The sequence below is a fragment of the Rattus rattus genome, chromosome 6 (assembly GCF_011064425.1).
Source record: "Rattus rattus isolate New Zealand chromosome 6, Rrattus_CSIRO_v1, whole genome shotgun sequence".
Classification (NCBI taxonomy): Eukaryota; Metazoa; Chordata; class Mammalia; order Rodentia; family Muridae; genus Rattus; species Rattus rattus.
Window position 1 is genome coordinate 24,615,385 of NC_046159.1, and position 21,389 is coordinate 24,636,773.

At 42.5% G+C, this 21,389-nt stretch overlaps 1 protein-coding gene across 1 annotated transcript in view; it reads left to right on the forward strand.

Moving 5' to 3' along the window:
• Nucleotides 1-259: 259 nt before the first annotated feature.
• Nucleotides 260-21,389, forward strand: part of Rimklb (ribosomal modification protein rimK like family member B) — a 33,408-nt gene continuing 12,278 nt past the window's right edge. The window contains exons 1-2 of the mRNA XM_032905740.1: nucleotides 260-325; nucleotides 16,693-16,917. Of these exons, the coding sequence (XP_032761631.1) occupies nucleotides 16,743-16,917 (175 nt within the window). The 5' untranslated portion in view covers nucleotides 260-325; nucleotides 16,693-16,742. The remainder of the gene's footprint in view (nucleotides 326-16,692; nucleotides 16,918-21,389) is intronic.

The following is a 21,389-nucleotide window of genomic DNA, read 5'->3' on the forward strand; positions in this document are numbered from 1 at the left end:
CTCTTCTTTGGACGATTTATTAGGTTTCAGGATGTAGGAAATGCTCCTAAATATGATGTTTATTCTGACATCAACTCGCCCGGCTGGCTCTAGCTTCCTTGTCTCTCTTTGAACCTGCCCAACCCATAGAATTTATTATGTCGCTTATTTTCTTTTGTGGCGCAGGGTCGCCTGTGATCCTCCTGCCTCAGCCTCCCTTAGCGTACCAAGCTCAGCCAAGGCAGCAGTTAACGCGCCTTTCCGTACAGAGAGGCATTGTCTTCGGTGCGTTCGCGGATCGGGACTATTAGTTACCACATCTTTGTCCCCAAATCTCTGCCTTCTGGTGAGCCAGGACGCCAGGGAGGGAGGGCCGCTAGCCCCACTGCCGGCCGCGCGAGTCCCCTGGCCAGACCTCGCGCGGGGGTGTCGGCGGTCATCAAAGCGGTCACGGCCGGCCGCAGCCCAAGGAGGGGCTGCGCTGGCGGGAGGGCGCACAACGGCAGGGCCTACTCTCGCGGTGCCGAGCGGAACAAACCTCGCCCCCGACCCGTTTTCCCGGCTCCGAGAGGACGGTTTGGGGGCGGGTGGCGAGGCGCGTCCTTGGAGCGCCCGCGTGCCTCCCCTCGCGAGCGCGCGCCCCGTGGCTCCCCTCCGGCAGCGGGGAGGTCCCCTCGCAGGTGTCAGTCGGTCGAGCGCGCTCGCCTGGCCGCCCCGCCCCGCCCCCCGCCGCCCCCCGCCCGCGCGTGCGGCGCTTGGGGCGGGGGCCGCGCGGGTCCTCGGCTCGGCGGGGCGCGGCGCCCGGTCTGGGGACGCGGGCGGCCTCGCCGGCGTCGTGCGCTGTGTGTGGTGAGCGGGATCAGCGCGCGCGCGTCGGGCGACAGGCGAGTGAGGGAGAGCGGCGGCCGGGCGTGAGCGAGTGTGTAGGAACGGGAGGCGGGCGGGGGGAGGGGGAAAGGGAGAGGCCGGCTGACCGCGAGGCCGTGAGAAAGTGGGCGAGTGGGTGAGGAAGCGCGGCCTGGCTGCGGGAGCCGGCGGCGAGGAGAAAGGAGGCGGCTTTCGGCATCCCGCCCCTCCCCTCCTCAGCGGACTTCCCGCGGCCCGCGCTTGCTCCTAGGCGGCGGCCGGGCCGGGCAGGCGAGGGAGGAGCCGGCGGCCAGGTGAGCAGCAGGCCGCCCCTGGCGGCGGCGACGGCGGGGGCTTGGGCCGGGGGCGCGCCCTCGAGCCGGAGGCTTCGGCCGCGGACCTGGAGCGGAGCTAGGCGGCGGGAGCGGACGCGGCGCTGCGCGGGGGCGGGCGCCGGAGGCCGGTGGTCGCTTGGTACCACAGTCGGCGGAAGCTGAGGAGAGTCGGCTGCGTGCGGGAGGGGGCGTGAGGCGGCGATCGCGGCGTGAAATTAGTCTGCTTTCCCGTGTCGCCGAGGGGGTGTGGTAAGCCTGGGAACGCTGCTTAGAGTAAAACCTGCGGGCTGCTCGACTGTCCTCAGGGGTGTGGTTGTCGCCACTGTCCTTGTTTCCTCTGAAGAATTTGATGTGACCGAGGCTGGAGGATGATGTGAGCCTCACCCAGAGGTTACTACGTGCCTCCCAAGGAGTAAAACTTAGAGTAGCGATCGGCTATTTAAATTTTTTTCTTTAACAACCTTTGGAACAAGAAGGAAGGAGGTTACCAAATAATTGAATGTTTGACTAGAGTAGACCCCCCCCCCCACACATCCAGATAGAGAACAACTTCAGTCCTATTTAATGTTTCTCATCCCAGGTTTGTAATCCCTGTACTCTGTAAGGGATTGTATTCATGAATAGAGAGTGTTAATCAATGAGGTTTTTATACTAACTAACCAAGCTGTGTGTACCTTGAATGTAAATTCTTTCAATGTTACTTTATTTTCCCAACAATTAACTACAGTTTTCCCAATGTCTCTGAAGTTGGGTTAAGTTTCAAATCTACGTGGAAAGTATCAGTTGAGTATGGAGGGTTTTTTGTTTTGTTTTCTTTGTGGACATTTTAAATCGTTAATGGTATCCATGTCCAGGCAGATTTAAATGCCATTTAAGTCTCTTATTCATAATGGGTACTTTGGTGGTTATTTCTGTTTTAAAACAGCTGACAATATATTTTTTTAAGCTACTTGGAAGAAAACAAGGAAATTTCAGTCATGGAGATTGGAGTTGTAACCCAAACCATTGTTGGTCTTTCCTTGTGTCATTGCTTCTTAGTTGTTAGTTTGGCAAACTTTATTTCCATCTCGTTTTTCCTTCTGTTTGCTGGAAGTCCCTTTAGGTACTGGAGTCCAAGTGTTGGGGAGTCCACGTATTGGGGAGTCCATGTGTTTGTCTGAGTCAAAACAGCTAGGAGGTGAAGAGCTAGTCCTCCACCCAGTCAAGAGCCATTGCCTTGGTCCCCTTTCTTACCACATCGCCTAAGGAGCATGGTGCCCAACCTAAATTTAGCCTGTTGCCCATTGACCACCAGCTACCGTCTGGGTTCTGTTAGTTTATACTGGACAGTTTTATGGGAACATTTTTTTTTTTTTGAGTCCCTATTGGATATACTTCAGTGGTTGCATGGGGGTTAGAATGACAATACAAAGTTATCTCCCCCTTCCCCCATCGAGGCAGGCCCTGAACATTGAGGCAGGGACTGAGGGCAAGGAACAGGTTCTTCACTCAGAAGCAGGAGTAGCTTTACTCCAGGCATAGCCTTGTTAACTGAGAGAAAAGTGGGTGGAGGAAAAAATGATGACTATGTGACAAGGGAGAAAAAGCAGACATAAAGAGGATGGGTTTATTGTAAGTCTCTATGAGCACCTTCTCCTTAATAACGTGGATTCCTAGGGAGACTTATGGCAGGTAAATTCACCATATTCTGTAATCCAAGAAGTTAGTCATGTTTTTTTAAAGCGTGAGGGAGAAAACATTAGCTGTGCTATCATGCACAGCACAGCTGTGTTCCAAGAGAAGCTGAGTAAGGTTAAGTACTGATTTAGAGAAACTGTCTTCACTTACTTGGAATCTTCTTGATTGTCATATTAAGAATATTGAGAAATAATATGTAACCTCCGAAAATATCTGTACTTATGTATTTTAGATCCATGTGCTATATGTATATGTATTATGCAGTTTAGATTTGGAGAAAGGACTTTCATAGTGACATAGAAATGCCAGGCTGTTTTTTAGTGTTTTCCAGTATTTTCCTCGTCTCCAGATTGCTACAATCTCATTACCCCTACTCCTTCTGAGGCTGGAGTGTGTGGGAACCTCCATGTGTCCCCTCCCTTTTACTAAAGTTCTGTTTTTGTTCTTCCAATTTTAACTGTTAAAACTATTTCAGGATCAGAGAGGTGATAATTGATAGTGACATCAGGCTGACACTAGACAACCCTGGCTTCAAACTCACTAAGTGGACCAGGCTGCACATGAATTCTGCCTGGGATAAAAAAAAAAAAAAAGTGTATCGCCAGCTGCTCTCTCCACCCTCCCAGTGCCAAAGCTGGGAGCTCTGTGTATGTTATTCAGACTATCACTGCCATTCCCCTTCATTAAGAAAAATTGGAAAAATAAGGAATGAACACTCGCAGTATATAACTACCTTTTTTTGTTGAGGTGAGCAATTACCTGATATGCAGCAAGGTAAGGGAAGGATTTAATTGGGCTTATAGTTCTAGGGCAGTGGTTCTCACCTTCCCAACACTGGAGCTGGTAATACAGTTCCTCACGTTGTGGTCACACCCTCCCCCCCATAAAATCATTTTGTAGGTACTTCATAACTAAGGTTTTGCTACTGTTATGAATTGCAATGCAGATATCTGTTGCAACTCCTAAAGTGATCACAGCCCATAGGTTGAACCACTGCTCTAGTCCCTCATGGTGGGGAGAGAAGGGGACATTGTGTGTGGGAGTGGGGTGAGGGGGATGGGTGGGTCATATGTGTAGTCAGGAAGCACTATGAGATGAATGCTGTTTAGCTGGCTTTATCCTTTTTATTCAAATCTATTCCCATACTCTGCCTGTATTCAGGGTAGTTCTTACCTCTTCAGGGGAACCTCTAAGGAAACCTTCTCATAGGTACACTGAGATGCATTTCCAACAAGAGATAAATCCAAATTGACAATGAAGAGTAATCATCAAAGATGGTTAAGTTACGTTTGAATTTTATGGGATATACATTTGTCTGGTATTTAATTAGTATTAGACACAGCTAACTAAACATTTTTCCATTTTATCTGGGGGTGTGTGTGTGTGTGTGTGTGTGTGTGTGTGTGTGTGTGTGCATGTGTGGGGGTGTGCTCTGGATGTCAGAACTGAGCTGAGTTACAGGTGGTTCTAAGCTACTTCCCACATGAGCTCTGGGAACCAAACTCTTGTTAAGAGCAGCAAGCACTCTAAGTCTGGCACCACAACACATAGCCAGCTCTTAATCTTAACCCTTAACTTGCCAGTCTAATACATACTATACTTTGTGTCACTGGGGATAACAGCAGAGAGTAAAACAGATGTGGTTCTGTCTTCAGAGTTTGCAGTCTGGTTTCATTGATCACAGCACTAGAGGTTTTTGTTTGTTTTTTGTTTTGTTTTGTTTTGAGACAGGGTTTCTCTGTAGTCCTGGCTATCCTGGAACTCACTCTTTAGAACCAGGCTGGCCTCAAACTCAGAGATCTCAGAGATCAGCCTGCCTCTGTCATCAATCACGACCCAGCTGATCATAGTACTTTTAATGTGCCACATTTCCCAGCTATGTCTGTAAAGTATCAAATTCTCATGATATTATAAAAACTCAGTTGATAAGCTGGTAAACAACCTTATGTGCCAGATTAATTTTATACCCTTTCTCCCACAAAGTATCAGTGTCATGAGTTATGACAAAAAAATTAAAAAGTACACTCATCACCTAAATGCTTCTGTAACTTTAACCCCCTTCTGATACTACTTGACTGGTTAATGCTCTTAATACTTAAGTCTGAAGCAAACACAGAATTATTGCCAGGTCACTTGTCTTATACTACTTTGCCCTCCATTCTGGGTGGTATTTCCGTTTTTGTATTTTATCTTAGGTAAATTCCCCTCAACAGTATTAGTAATTCTCTAATCTTGTTGGGCTTCAGTAAAAGAGCAGCTTTTAAATTCCTTTACCAAAGGCAGTAATGTCTGGAAAGGAAATTTGGGCAGGTTTGGCATTTTAACTTAAACGTGAGGAACTTTGAGCTACACTGTGCTTTGCACCTCAGAAACTTTTTGTGAAACTTTGTGCCATCTTGTAGAGATACTTTGTAACAGAGTATTTGGTTTGATTTTAGAGTTCATTTAAAGTTGGCTGTAGATAGACCAAAGACTGGTAATCTAATAACTAAAGCTTCATACAGTTTAATAAAGAGTATTATTTTTCTGATTAGTATTGAAAGTGTGTAAAAACTTGCAGTTCACTTACGGCTTTTATTATTTTTTCTAATTTTCATGTATTACAATAAACACTACTATTTCCACTAACTTAAATATCCATTTTCAAGATCTTACCTGCAAAACTGAACTTCTATTCATTTGACAATCTTATAATTTAGCCCTATGATAATTACCATTCTATATTCTATCTCATGATTTTGACTAGTATAGGTACCTTATACAAGTAAAACCATGCCTTGTTTTTCTGTCATTGTCGTACTTGATTTAACATGTCCTCAGTGTTCATTTAACTGGTAGCATTTATCAAAGTTCCATTTTTCTAAAGACAATTTTTATATGACCGTGAGTGTCTTACCTACATGTATGTATGTGTACTACATGTGTGATGCCAGAAGAGGGTGCCACATCACCTGCAACTAGACTGAGAACCCCAGGTGCTCTTTTTTTTTTCTTTTTTCTTTTTTCTTTTTTCTTTTTTTCGGAGCTGGGGACTGAACCCAGGTCCTTGGGCTTGCTAGGCAAGCGCTCTACCACTGAGCTAAATCCCCAGCCCCACCCCAGGTGCTCTTAACTGAGCCCCCAAATTTAATTTCTTTTTAAAAATGAACATTTTAGGCTGCTAGTGGTGGTGGTATTGGTGGTATTGGCAGTGTCAGTGGCACACACCTTTAATCTCAGGATGCAGAGCCAGGCAGATCTGAGTTTGATGCCATCCTGGTCCATAGAGTAAGTTCCAGGTCGGCCAGGGCTACACAGAAAAACCCTGTCTTGAAAAACAAAACAGAAAAGGGCTGAATAATTTTTTGTGTATACATGCACATGCGCGCGCGCGCGCACACACACACACACACACACACACACACACACACACACACACACACACACACACGCCAACTTATTCATGTGTCATTTGATAGTCAGGGTCTTTGTAGCCTAACCTGGCCTCAAACTCATTCTTCTTTCAGTGGGAATCCAGGTGTGCTGTCACTCAATGCTTCAATATGGTTTTGGCTTGCATTTCCCTTAAGTGGTGTCCAAACTCTTACTTATGGTATTTAAAAGTGATGTATTTTACTTATGGGTATGTGTTTATGCATGGGCTGCAGGTCTAAGAACAACTTTTGGAGGACACTCCATCCTGGGTTGCAGGGATAGAAGGTAGGTCATCAGATGGAAAGTAGCCAAGCCCTTTTGCTGGTCTACTCAGTGAGGGTTTGTTTTTGTCTTTTTGTCTTTTTTTTTTTTTTCCTTCGGAGCTGGGGACCGAACCCAGGGCCTTGTGCTTGCTAGGCAAGCGCTCTACCACTGAGCTAAATCCCCAACCCCGTTGTTTTTGTCTTTTTATGTGCTAGCACTGTGTCTAGCTCTGTCTTTAGTTTGATATCTTCAGGTACATTATAGCTAGATATTATATAGATATTGACATGCTAATATGAATTAATTAATTGAATTCTTTATTCTGTCCACTTAAAGTTTCTTTTTGGTTTATTTGGTGATATGATTTATTTTGGGGATACAACAGTTTGCTCTTTCTGTTCTAGTAGACTTTTCTATTCTAGTAGAATTTTGTTTTTGATTTACTTTTTTGAGACAGGGTTTCTACATAGCTCTGGGTGTCCTGGAATTCACTATGTAGACCAGGCTAGTCTCAAACCTGATTTCCCTGCACTCCCAAGCACAGGGATTAAAGGTGTGAGCCACCATGCCAAAGTTTAGTAGTATTTTTTTGTTTGAATATAGGAATGCTCAGATGCTATACAAAATAAAATAGCAACAAGAGAAAGTTGTATACACAAACACTTGATAATCATTTCTTGCTGACTTGTAGCACAAATGGTCAAGGGAATAATAAGTTTCTAAAACTGTTGAACATGGGTAGTGTAAAACAGGAAAGTTACAGTAGCATGTAACAAGAATTTCTAGATATCATTGTATCCGTATATATATTTTTTAATTTATTTTATGTATGTGAGAACACTATAGCTGTCTTCAGACACACCAGAAGAGGGCATTACATCCTTTACAGATGGTTGTGAGCTACCATGTGGTTGCTGGGAATTGAACCTAGGACCTCTGGAAGAGCAGTTAATGTTCTTAACCACTGAGCCATCTCTCCAGCCCAGTATATTTCTGGTCCTAGAGTACTGGTTCTCAACTTTTCTCTAGCTGCAAACCTTTATTTTAATCCTTTAATACTTTATTTTGGTAACCCCAACCATAAAATTTATTTTTGTTGCTACTTCATAACTGTAATTTTGCTACTGTTATTAGAATGTAAACATCTGTTTTCTAGTGGTCTTAGGTGACCCCTGTGAAAGGGACTTTTGACCCCCCAAAAGGTTGAGATGTACTTTTCGAGAGGCTCCTGGACCCTGGCTTTACACAGCTGTCAAGGGTCAAGCCTTAGCACAGCTGTGCTTTGTTAGGTTGACCTCTCCTTGTTCAGTGCTGCTGCACCACTGTCACAGAGCCCGTAACTGGGTGCATGATGAAGAGAGGGCTAGAGACACTGTGCTAGGATGACTTGTAGAAGTTGGAGTACTACTTCAACTCATTCATCCAAAACGTTCAGCCAAAAATGTAGGACTATATCTAGCTTCCAGAAAGCCTACAGAGTGTATATACATACAGCCTTTTGTTTACTAGGCAGTCTGACCCTTTAGATCATTTATCCAGCCTGTCTGCTAAATAACCTGTCAGATGAAAATGTCACATGAATGGTTTTGTTGATTAAATTGTAAACTAGCATTGTATTTGGTATAAAAACCCAAATGAGTTTCTTTATCCAAATTTTCATTGATAGAAGCTTTGTATGTAGTAAAATGTGAAGAGAAATCTGGTTTTCAAGGAGGGGGAGTGTAAGGGAAGATTAGGGACAAATAGTGGCTGGTAAATGGAAGGAGGATTTGCAAAAAAATGCTGAAACCAGAAAATCTTTATTCCTGGCTTTATTGTAGCATCTTGGATAGCTTCTTGTAACAATACATGCCCTTCTTTATCATCTGTATCATACATAGCTTAAATGAGATGATGTCTGGAAAGTGTTTTATGAACCACAAGTGAAAGCTTTTTCAACCTTTTACCTACATAAAGAACAAGCACTCGTCTGTGTATTGCCTTTGCCAGATCTTAGTTGCCTTGTGTAGTTTTTATAAAGACTGATGGTAAAACTTCTTTTTAAGTCTTTTGATAGAGGGTCCATGTTGGATTTGGGTAGGAAAATGGTCACATAAAATAAGAAATACCTTTTTTAGTGTCATGAGAAGAGGTATTTGTGTAGGGTAAGTTCATGAATGGATGGACATGGAAATGTGGTCTCTTTGTGAAGTCTACTTATGAATATCAGGGACAGTGGTGATGATTCCTGTCACTGCTGAAGCCCTTGTCAACTATTCTGTCTGCCTAAGAGGTTGATTCTCGTCTCTCAGGACACGGAAGCAGTGATCCTATAAGTGAGCATATGTAGGCCCAATGAAAATACTTGACCATTGGAAATCCATACCCAAAGTTATGTCTGTGATATATGATCAGTCTAATTTTATGTGAATTCTAAATTGTATTTTCTCGGGGTTGAAAGGATTTGTAGACATTAGGATCTGTTGAATGAGGGGAAAAACTTTCATAAATAGATTTGACTAAATCTAAAATGTAAAAGATAAAAGTTCTGTTATCAAGTAAATTACTAAGCACCTAGTATGATTAGGACAGACTCTGGAGATGTAGGCTCTGCTGCTAACTTATTTTTGATGGGGAGGGGAGTCTTTTCATTGTGTGCTGGACATTTAACCCAGGCCCTGTAATCAGCTCTCTTAATGAAGTTTCTTAGTCTGTGTGGCTATTATACTGTTGTGATGGGTGAGTTGAAATAGTGTGTACAGAAGCATTCCTTAGAGCTGGAGATGGGTAAGTTATATGGTGTTCGCTTAGCTAAAGTTCATCACAGAACCTGCTAAATTCAAATGCATCTAATTATCATGTACCAAGCCTGAAATGGGAAGGGGATTCAGTCAGATCAGGTGCTAGAGGCATCCTTGGTGTTAGATGCTGCTGCTGCCTGTAGTATGAGTGTGGGAGTTAGGACAACCTTCAGTTTTTACTTTCAGGGTTCCTAGGATCAAACTCTGGTTAGGGATTAAATTCAGGTTGTCAGACTTGGGCTTGTGCTGCATTTTACCTTCTGAGCTGTTTCTGGCCCAATTTGGTTTTGTTTTGTATTCTGGTTTTTGATCTGAGTGTTTACTATTGTAGCCCAGGCTGTCCTGAGAATTGCTGTGTAGTTCTGCTGGCCTTGAAGGATTGAAGGTATATAGACTTGCTACTACACCGGCATAAGGAATTCTTTTTATAATAGTCACTTAAAACATAACACAAGCTCTTGCTCCCTGCTCTTCCCCTCCTCCCCATTCCCCTCCCCCCTTCCCTCCTTGTGCTCATGGCTGGACTCTACTCCTCTCTTCCTCTCTTCTCTCATTAAACCTTTCCATGTGAAAAAAAAAAAAAAACCAACATAACACAAACACTGTGTGCTGTATGGCTTATCTGTCTGTGCTGGTCTGTATCTGTGTATGAAGTTTGGTTTTTTTTTTTTTGGGTTTTTTTGGGTTGTTTGTTTGTTTTGTTTGGTGGTGTGTGTGTGTGTGTGTGTGTGTGTGTGTATGTGTCTGTGTGTGTGTGTGTGTGTGTGTGTGTGTATGATGCTGGGATCTCTTCCAAGTAGCTAGGCGAGCTGTCCAGTATCTGCCCATCTCAGTTCCTGCTAGTACCGGGTTTATAGACTGCTATACCAAGCTTTTATATGGTACTAGGGATCTGAACTTAGATACTTGTGCTTGCAAAGCAAACACCTTAACCACAGACCTGTCTCCCTAGGCAGCCCCCACTTACTGACTTTTCACATAGGGTCTCAGTCTTCATGTAGCCGGAGGATAATCTAGAATTGAGATTCCACATCCTGAGCCCTGGCTACAGATAAGCACCTGGTTTATGTGTAGAGAGAGTTTGAACCCAGAGCTACATCTCTAGTTTAAATTTTTTCTGTTAGTTTTTTAGATTAGCATGGAGTTAGTAAAAGGTGCTTGCTACCAAGCAGGACAGCCTGAGTTCAACACCTGGGTCTTACATGGGAGAAAGAGAGGCCAGCTTTTCAGTTAAGTTATTTATTTACTTTACATCCTGATCACAGCTTTCCCCTCCCTCTTGGAGATCCTGCTTTTAAAAGGATCTGACGTCCACATGAGCCCACACAGTGCATGTACTTACACACCCTACATAAGTACAATTATGAGGAAAAAAACAAGCAGTCAAAGTAATGGGCTTCATATGGCGTTTAAAATATCTTGTTGTTGTTGTTTGTGCATTGATGCTTTACCTGCATGTGTGAGGGTGCCAGAACCTCCTGAACTAGAATTAGACAGTTGTGAGCTGCCATGGGGTGCTGGGAATTGAATCCATGTCCTCTGATAGAGCAGTGAGTGCTCTTACCAACTGAGCCAGCCGATTCTCCAGTCTCCCTCAAGACATTTTATGCAGAATTGTGCCCACTTGTCACCTTCTACTCCCTTCCCCTGCTTTGTGCCTCCTCCATTCTCAAATTTATTGCCCTCTCTTATAGTATAGACTCCTCACATGTGCACACATGTAAAAATTAAAACCCAGGATCTGCATATAAGAGAAAACATGGTTTATATTTATAACATTCTAATTTCCAACTTTCCAAGTGCTATTTTTTTTAAAGCTGAGTAAAATTCCATTGTGTGTGTATATATTTGTATAGATATCACATTTCATTATCTGTTCCATCCAGACTAGTTTCTTAGCTCTTGTGAATAGTACAGTTAAAAGCATGGATATGCAGATCCCTCTCCTAGGAGTTAGAGTCTTTGGTATACACCAGAGATGGTATAGCTAGGTCATGTCGCACAGTGGTTTTTTGTTGTTGCTTATTTGTGTTTGAAAACCTCCATACTAATTTCAGCAGTTGCTGTACCTGTTAGTGTTCTTCTTACATATAACCATTTCTCTTTTTGCCTCATCGGCATCATTTATTGTTTCTTGATAAACATTCTGCCTGAGGAGACAGAATCAAAAGTAGTTTTAATTTGCATTTCCTGATAGCTCACAATATATTGGTGTTGTTTTTTTTTAATTTTTGTTTTTTTTAGAATTGTCCTCAGTTCCCCTTTCTTCTCCCCTTTGTTTGAGACAGGGTCTCCTATTGGTTCATTTATTGTTTGGAAAGTTATTTTTATTGTATGTATATATGAGTGTCTGTATATATATTAGACCATATGTATCTGGGTTCTGGCAGAGGCTGGAGGGCATCAGAACCTCTGGAACTTGTATTATGAATGGTTATTAGCAACCAAGTGAGCAGTGGGGACTGAACCTATGACCTCTGCAAGAACAGTGCGTGCTGAGCCGTCTGTCTCTTTTTTAATTGTATTGGTTCTTTGTGAATTCACATCATGCAGCCCAATCTCTCTCATGCTCCCTCCCCTCATGCCCACCTTCAGCAGTTCTTACAGTCTAGATATCAATCATCATCTGAGGTGTAACTGACAAAGATTTTCTTCCATTCTGTAAGGCTGTCTCTACTGTGAATGTTTCCTTTGCTATACTCCATTTTAATTTCCATATAATCCTGTTTGTGCTATGTGTTCTAATTTAAGCCTACTAACATAAGACTTAGGAATTATTAGAGTACTGGAAGAGCCTGGCTATAGGAGCTTGAACCTGCTGGACATATGGCTGCTGAGCTGTATCACCAGCCCTGGATATATATTTTTTTAAATGATCTCAGTCCTCTCAACTGAGGACTTAATCACTAGATTCACTAGCTAGAACTTGTAGACACAGAGGGTTAAGTATATGAAAGAACTTCTGCATAGCATCTAATGTTAGACCATCTGATTTATATAACAAGTGGAGCCTGGTATGGTGCCACATGCCTTTTAATCCCAGCCAGGTTTACAGAGCAGGGTTCAGGCCAGTCAGGTTTACATGGCATGAACTTGTTTAAAAAAACAAACAATAGTAAAATACGTGGTTGGCATGCTAGATTAGCAGGTAAAGGTGCTTTCTACCAAGCCTAGCAACCTCTGTTTGATCCTTAGAACCCACACGGTGGAGAGAACTGAACTGACTTGTCCTCTAACCTGTGTTCGCGCGCTGCTGCTCCCAATAAATGTGACGAAGCGTACTCCCCATCCTATAGTATGCTAGTGCTAGAGTACAGGCATAATAGTATATTAGAGAAGAGTCAGGATGAACAGCTTCGTTCATTGAAAAGTTCATGAAGTTTAAGGATTTGAATTTTGAGAATATTTTTTATTAAGAAAATTGGAAATAGAAACTAGAATGCTTAAGCTTTTGAAATTATTTGAAAGGTGAAAAAAATAACTGTTTTTAGCCTTAGTGTAGTATGAGAATTAGAAATTTGAGAAAAGTCAGCATTTGCCTGTATTCCCAGCACTAGCAGTGGGGGTGGGAGCAGGGTTGTCCAGTATGAGCGACATACTGAGATTTATTCTTTTAAAAATGATCTGGGCCGTCTTAAATACTGAAAACAATAACCTTCCTATGATTAGAAGAACTTAAGAGCACTTGCCATTATTCCTGAGACGACCCAGGTTTGGTTTCCAGCACCCACAACCATCTATAATTTCATTTCATTTTCTTAGCCTCCAGAGGCACCAGATATGAACTTGGCACACATAATAAACATGCAGACACTCATACACATTCAATCAAAACCTACTTCTCGCTAAAATTTATATAATTCAATATTTATACAGTTTTCCTTGATACTTTGGAAGAAATAGAGGGATGGGAATTACTTGACCTAACTTCACAGCACGAGAGGAAATAAGCAGACGACGGTGCTGCACATTCATAATCACAGTATTTTGGAGATAAGAGATGGAAAGATTGCTAATTGCAGGCTAGCCTGGTCTATTTAGTGAGATACTATTAAAAGGGGGCTGGGGTGGGGTAGTGACACTACAGTGCTTCTGCAGACATTTGCCAACATTCTGTTTACTTTATAACCTGTAGGAAAAGTAGCCATTTCATTTTGCAGGGGAGACTCTGTTCTTTTAAGATAGTAAATATTGGTCAGTGAGATGGCTTTAGCAGGTAAAGGAACTTGTCATAAGATAGTAAATCTTCCAAATAGTTTATTTGCACAGCATCAGAGTCTTGAGCATCGAAGGCAGAAATAGGCCTTTGACCATAATTGCCTAGGACCCAAGAATGAGCTATAGGACTTAGAAATGAGGCACTGACCGTTTCTAGCTGTGTAACTGTCCAGGAATGTATCCACAGATAAGCACCTACTGTTCTGGTCAGAGCTGAGCATGCAGCTTCCTGGTGATGCCAGCAACTAAGGTTTGCCCCTCTACCTGTGCTGAGACTGCTTCTGAGGTCCAGACTGGGTAACAGGTTAAATACCTTCATTCAATACCTGCTATCTAGAGACTTCATTTGGAAAAGCACTCACAAGAATTTTAATATTTTATTTATTATAGGTAACCTGAAAAAGTTTTTATTGACAAAATAAAAACATTTTACTAGGATTGCTAGGGCATCAGCTGTCACTCATAAGCAAAGTCTTAACATGCAGTAATGTTAGTCACCCATTAAAAGATGAGGTCCAAGAACCAAGTAAGACCAGTACTGACATGGTTTAGGAATGTTAGTCAGTGATTCCTCAAGGGAAACTTGTCTCGTCTTTCCTTTGTAGCTTTACCTTCTGAGCGAGACCTTTTCATGTGTGTGTGATCATGACTTCCTAGTGAGTTCTTTTGCCATCTGCCTGGCAAAAGTGCCTGATTGGGTACACACTTCTGTGATTGTCCACAGGGAGGAGAGTGTAGCATTTACCCCTCAGAAGAAACATTTGTCCCTTCCATGGAAGATGAAGACAGTGCAGGTTTGCTTTCTAAGTTTTCCACAACTCTGGTTAAGTAAAAACCTTATGTACCAAGAAAAGCTTTGTAGTAAAAAGGTTTGACTAGATACGGTGACATGCTTGTTGAGGAAAGTTGAGGCAGGAGGTTTGGACTATGCCTAGTAAGACCTTGTCTCAAAACAAAGCACCACACATAACAAACTTTTCTGTTCAAGGAAAAGGGAGCATGAGTTTGTATCTTGCAGGCTCTATAGGATATCCCATTATAGGGAAAATAAAACATTTTTGTATTTCTATTACCTCCTTTTGTCTTCTAGTAAAATTTAAGTATCTTAAACTACACAATCACTGTGTAGTTTATAATTTTCCAAAATTGGGGATGATATGGTGGTGTTGGCTGGATTTCTTCTTAGCCTAAATTCTTCTTAGCCTTCTTAGTCATTACTGTAGTAGCAGAGATTAACCTCTGGCTTAAAACCACTGTTTACCTTGTGATAGAAATGGTTCTGATGTAAGATTATTAGCATCAGTAGATACTTAAGTGCTAGGCTTGGCAAGCCAAAATACTGAGGGCATATGCTGTTGGTTTACCATGTGGGTCTGTGGAAAAGACCTCCTCAGGTGATATCTGGCAAAGTGGGGAAGGCTTCATTGAGGGACCGTTTCTGTCTTGCTGCTCAGGAAGCTGCTGATCTGTCTTGCTTTGATCTTGACCCGGTTCTGGGTTGAATTCCATGCCATCAGTCATAATTCCTTCTTTCTGCTGACATGCTCTGCATCAGTGGCTTCACCTAAGGTTGTTTGTATAGGCTTCCTTCCTGCTCTTTGAACAGTGCAGGCATTTACTTCTCATTTGCACTGTATTTGATCTAGAGATAATTTCAAGTATGCAAGAGAATATGTGCAGGTTATGTGGTTAAGTAAACTTTTGGTATACTCTGGATGGGAGTGAGGGATGTGAGTATGATTGGGGAGCTAGCCCTCCCTCATATCCAGGATACTGTGGATAAGGGACTGTTCTGGAAGGTTTTTAGGGTTATATTATTATTATTATTATTTTTTTTTTTTTTTTTTTTTTGGAGTAGGAGAGAGTAGGTCTCATTTTGTAGAGCGGGCTGGCCCTCAAACTCTGGTTATCTAAAAAAAAAATTTCCCCTCTTTATTATCAAACTAAGAGTGATAAATTATTGCTTTTCAAGACTGATTTTATTGTCTTAGCAATATCAATTTTCAACTGATTCAGAATCAGAGACATGGCACTCTGGAAAGATTCTCAGTTTTTGCACTCTAGTAAGATGTTTCAATGTCCCTTCAAAGAAGGGACACAAACAAAACACAAGAGTCAGAGTACGAGTGCTGGCCCTCAGTAGTGGAGCACAGTGATGGGCATGAGTGTGTGCTGGCATCATGTAGAGCTCTTTTGGTTCTTTATCAAGGTCTTGTCTCTTTTCTTTTTTGAGTGACTACCTAAGATGTTGGGTTTTGCTTATGTAGGAATACAAGTTTTTTTATTACTGAGAATGTAAAAAAGCAAGAGGAAGTAAAACTACAGATAAAATTACAAACTTAATGGGTTATCTAGTTATGGGGAAGTAGAATATCGTCAATGATTTTATACAATCCATTTCATTACTAGGAAATGAAGTGAAATTTTTTTCCAAGACAGGGTTTCTCTCTAGCTCTGGCTGTCCTGAACTGACCTTGTGAGGTCCACATGTCTTTGCCTCCTGAGTACTGGGATTAAAGGTGTGCACAACCATGCTCACCTGGGAATTAGATTTTGCATTATCATTAATTTTTTTTAGGTTTATTAAGTGTATGAGTGTCTTGCATGTCCACTCTTGCAGTATGTGCTTGCCAGTTGCCTACGCGTGACACGAAGTCATTGGAGGGTGTCCAGTAGAACTGGAGTTATGGATGGTTGTGTGCCAGCGTGTCTTTACAGCCTACAAGAGTTGGAATTTTAAGGGAAGGATGAAACAGTAAAAATAGAAATAGGCAATCAGATTAGGTATATACCTAGACAGAATTATATAATAATAATAATAATACAGGGAAATTGTACTGAAGGATAGTGCTGTGTGACCTGCTGTATTGCTAGCTTCCCCAGGGGAAAGTGGAGAAATCTTATTTTCTGAGATGTTCATATTTTTAGTGGTGGTAAGAAAAGAGAAGGCATTTGTTTGAAACAGGGTTGCTGAGGCTGGCCTTAGCTTCTCTATGCAGCCAAGTATGACATTGAGTTCCTGATCCTCTGTCTGGTGCCTAACCTCTAAGTAGTCAGATTAGCTGGAAATAGTCTTCTCCACTTGTGTGTTTATTTTGCATAAAACTACAAAATTTATCTGTGAAATCAAAAATCTAGATGACTTCATCAATCTCATGTGTATTTTCTTTCCCTTCTAGATAAAAGTTTGCATCAGCTAGTCCTTGGAAGGAAGAACAAGCAGACCGAGATGTGTAGCTCCGTGACTGGTAAGCTGTGGTTCTTGACAGATCGTCGCATCAAAGAAGACTACCCACAGAAAGAGATCCTAAGAGCTCTGAAGGCCAAATGCTGTGAAGAGGAATTGGACTTTAGGGCTGTAGTGATGGACGAGGTGGTGCTGACAGTCGAGCAAGGAAATCTGGGTAAGACTATCACAAATGCTCTCCTCGCAGCGAGTCTGGAGGACAGGTGACTCAATAGCCTTATCATGAGCACTGCAAGTCTGTTCATAAAGGACATGGAGCTCTGAGAGTTCCTAATGGTGTCATGGATGGGAGAGCAGATCTGAGTTCAAGGGCTACACAGAGAGACTCTTTAAAAAAGCAAAAGTAAACAAATAAGAAAAGTCCCTTTACCGGGATTCTCCATGTGGTTCTCATTTCCCTCTACATAATATCTGCAGCATTATTAAGAGGGCTTATCAGATGGATGAGTGTCGTATGCTCATGCCTCAGAACGTGCATGGAGGTTCATGCCAGCAATTAGAGGCCAGGCTGGAGATCGTAGCCAGTCAGCTATGAAATGAGAAAGACATGTCCCACAAACTAAATAAATGTAATTAAACAAATCTGCTGGTAGCCTTTGGCGGCTGCAGTGGTGGCTTCTTTCTTTCTTTATTTTTTTTAACACCTAAGACAGGCTTGCTTTGTCTGTGTAGCCCTGGCTGTTCTGGAACTCACTCCTCTTCCTCTCAAACACTGGAAGTAGAGGCATGTGCCTCTCCCACCCGGCACCTTCTTTCATTTGGAAAGGGGGATAACATTTGAAATGTAAATATATACAATAACCAAAAAAGTCTGCTAGGTAACCAAAATTTGGGATCAAGCATCATGAACTGTGATGATTAGTCCACATGGCTAGGTAGATGCTGGTCAGCCTCACAGGCTCTGGAATTACCCAAAAGATGTGCTTCTTCGCATTCTTGTGAGACATCTTCTTAACTAGGTTAATCCATATGGTAAAAGTCACCTTGATTTTTAGCAGGACAATTCCTTGGCAAGGATCTTTCATCTATCAATGTACCTCTAAATATCTAGGCATTATGTGCATGGGTGTTTTGTCTGCATGCATATGTACACCAGGTATAATATGCCTGGTGTCTGGATGTCAGAAGAGTGCGTTGGATCCCCTGGGAAGATTTTGAGCCATCATGTGGGTGCTGGAAATTAAACCCGGGTCTTCCTCCAGAGCATCAAGTGCTCTTCACTGCTGAACCAGCTCTTCAGCCCTGTATGGTGTACTAAATGCCAGCCTCTTGTAGGGAGGTGAAGACTGCTTCTTTCACAGAACTTTTCTCTTTATTAAAAATAATGTTTTTAAAGTTCTTTTTCTTTGGAAAAATTTCCTCAGCATATACCTAATTACCAAACTATACCATTATACTAAAGTGGAGTTGGTTGGCCCAACCCAAGTTAGGCATGTGGGGCTCTGTCCTTGGGCTGCCAGTATTCTATTTTCCCTGCTTATCTCTTAGTTTTACTGACTGTGGTTTTGACTTCAGACTTCCTGTTCATCTCAAAGCCACCCCATTTGATAGCAAGGTTCCTTGTTTTCAAAATTGACATACTTGGGTCAAGTTCTTGTGTCAGCTGACCCGGCAGGGTAGAGAGGGTAACGAAGACCGCCTTCATCAAACTTGTGGCAGGTTTTCATCTTCCATGCTTCTAAGGTGGACTATTGCAGCCCAGGTTGGCTCCAAATGTCTGATCTCCTTTTTCTACCCTTGAGGGCTTAAATTAGTGGTATGGGTATCACATGTGGCTCTCCTAGATGAAATTTATGTGGTATTAATTTTTTTTTTCTTTTTGCTGAGCCTTCTGCTCTGAAATGACACCTGACATTAATTTGAGAAAAAAAATCGTTTAAAATACTTTCTGTTTAATTTTCAGTTAGATGCAATAGCTGCTATATGTGAATCGTATTTCTTGTTGCCACTCTTTAGTTTTTGGGTAAAAAGAAAAGAAAATTTTTTAGATGATTGTCATGTTAATTAAGTTCTGATATTAATTTTCCAGCTAAGTCCAGTGTAGTAAGATTTCTACCTGTTTACTAGTGTGCCAGTTTTGCTTGTTTCTCTCTAGTCTTGTATCCTATCTGCTTCTTCCACAGAAGATCTTATGCTAGCGGTTGCTGTTACTGCACTCTAGCCTAGGCTGACTTAGAACTCCTGTGAAACTCAGATTGGCCTAAAAGTTGAGGTGATTCTCTGTCTTGGCCTCTCTGTCTTGGCTGGGCGAGAGCCACTGTGTCCAACTTAATAGTGTTTTTAGATCTGACACTCTGACCTCTGATCCTGTTTCTGATGCTAGTTTGTTTTCTCCAAATTATTTTTTGCTTTTCCATTGGTGTGATAAAACACCCCAGCCAAACTCAGCATACAACTTAGGTGAGCAGTGGGTTTATTTCAGCCTCCTGTTGAGTCCAGCATTGTATATCTGTCAAGGGAAGAGCTTCAGATCGCTAGTCACCAGTAGAGTGAATGCATGGCTGTTCATTTGCTTGTGCTCAGCTTGATGTCTGTGCTCAGGAACTGTGCTTAGGGAATGGTGTTGCCCTCAGTGAGCTGAGTCTTCCCATACTGGTTAAGGTAATTAAGACAGTTCTCTCACAGTCAGCCCCTCATTAAGACTCTCTTCCCAGGTTATTCTAGGTTGTGTCAGTTAAAACTGATAGTTTCTGTACCTTTGTGTCTGGTTTGTTCCATTCAGCATCTTTTTTGGGGGTGGGGGTGGGTGTGGGTGTGAAGGATCTCAGTGTAAACCAGGCTGGTCTGGTACTCACTGTGGTGCAGGCTGGCTTTGACTTTGGCTCTCAGAGAGTGCTGTGATCAGTGTGAGTGACAGCCTGGGCTAGCTGCATGATTTCAGCAGAGTTCCATCTCTAATATACCTATCAAATTTCCCTTCCAAAAGCCAAATTCTAATTTACTGTTTTATTCTACATTTTATCTACTTGGATTCATATCAGCAATGCAGTATTGTACATCTGTGTCAACTTGTCTGTTTCCTTTTTTTTTTTTTGTGGTTCTGGAAATGAACTTAGGGCTTTGTGTGCTATAAAAATGCATACCACTGGGCTGGAGAGATGGCTCAGAGGTCAAGAACACTGACTGCTCTTCCCGAGGTCCTGAGTTCAATTCCCAGCAACCACATGGTGGCTCACAACCATCTGTAATGAGATCTGATGCCCTCTTCTGCTGTGTCTGAAGACAGTGAAAGTGTGCGCTTATATAGAATAAATAAATCTTTAAAAAAAAAAAAAATGCATACCACTGATTGATTACATGCCCAAGCCAGCTCACTCGACCCACAGTGGCCGTTCTATAGGATATGAAATGGTGTTTCATGGCTTTGATTTACATCCCCCTACTGATGATTGGTGTTGAGTGTCATTTCAGTTAGTAAGATCAGCAAGTAGTCACTCTGTAGGTGGATACAGAGAAAGCTGAGTATCTTTTCCAGGGAGAGATGCATGTTCAACATGCTGAGTATGTTTTGCTTAGACTCTGTGTATTTTGACTTCCTTTCTGGTTTGGGGTGTCTCCATTCCCCAGCTGCTCGCTGCAGCTTAGCCACAGGGTCAAGGCTGCTGCTCTGTTCCCGGATGACTTGCTCCAGGTAACTGTGATGTTTAGGTTTCCCTGTAGCTCTCAGAAGCAGTGCCTTAGCTTTCCTACCTAGGAACTGTAGGTGGCACAGAAATAAGTTCCTGTACAGAACCCTAGTAGAGCAGGGCACTCAGTGCAAGTACGATCTCTATTACTCTCATTTCCCGGGGAGCTACTGTGCTGCCAAGTTCTGTAGGAGGCAGTGCAACCACTCAGGAGATAAGATTCCATGAAACTGCTCTGTTTTGTTTTTGAGGCTGGGTCTGGTGCGACTAGGGTTGTTTGAAACTCATTATGCAGCTGAAGCTAGCCTTGAACCTTTGACCCTCCTTCCCTCTACCCCCTGAGTGCTAGGTTTACAGGGCTATTCCAGCATAGCTGGCCCTTTATTTTCAGTATGGCTGTGTATACATTGTATACTCTCTGTAGCTCTGGCTGCCCTGGCTCTCACTTTGTAGACCATGTAGACCATGCTAGCTCCAGATCCCCCTACTCCTGCCTCCCAACTGCCAGGATTATCGGTATGCCACACAATGCCTGGGTTTCTAATTTTTTTATTTGTTCATGCCTGTTTTACCTGCATATATGTACCAGTTTCATGCCTGGTTCCTGGAAAGGCAAGAAGGTGTCCATCCCTAGGAACTGGAGTTGCAGACAGAACTCCATATGAGTGTTGGGGGGCTGGGGGATTAAACACATGTAACTGCCATGTAACTGCTGAGCCATCTCTTCAGCCCTGCTCTTGGAAAAATACCTCCATTTTTATAGTGAGTAAATATGAGTTCAGTTATGCAGAATAGTAATTTTGACATGTCTGAATAATTTGTAAAAAAAAAATGTATGAGTGCCTGCATGTATGTATGTACTTATACATATGCGTACACGCACACACATGTGTTGTTTACCACGTGCATGCCTGCGGCAAAAAGAGGTCAGAAGAGGGTGTTAGAAGCCTTGTTGTAAGCCCCATATGGGTGTGGGGATTGAACCCTGGTCCTCTACAAGAGC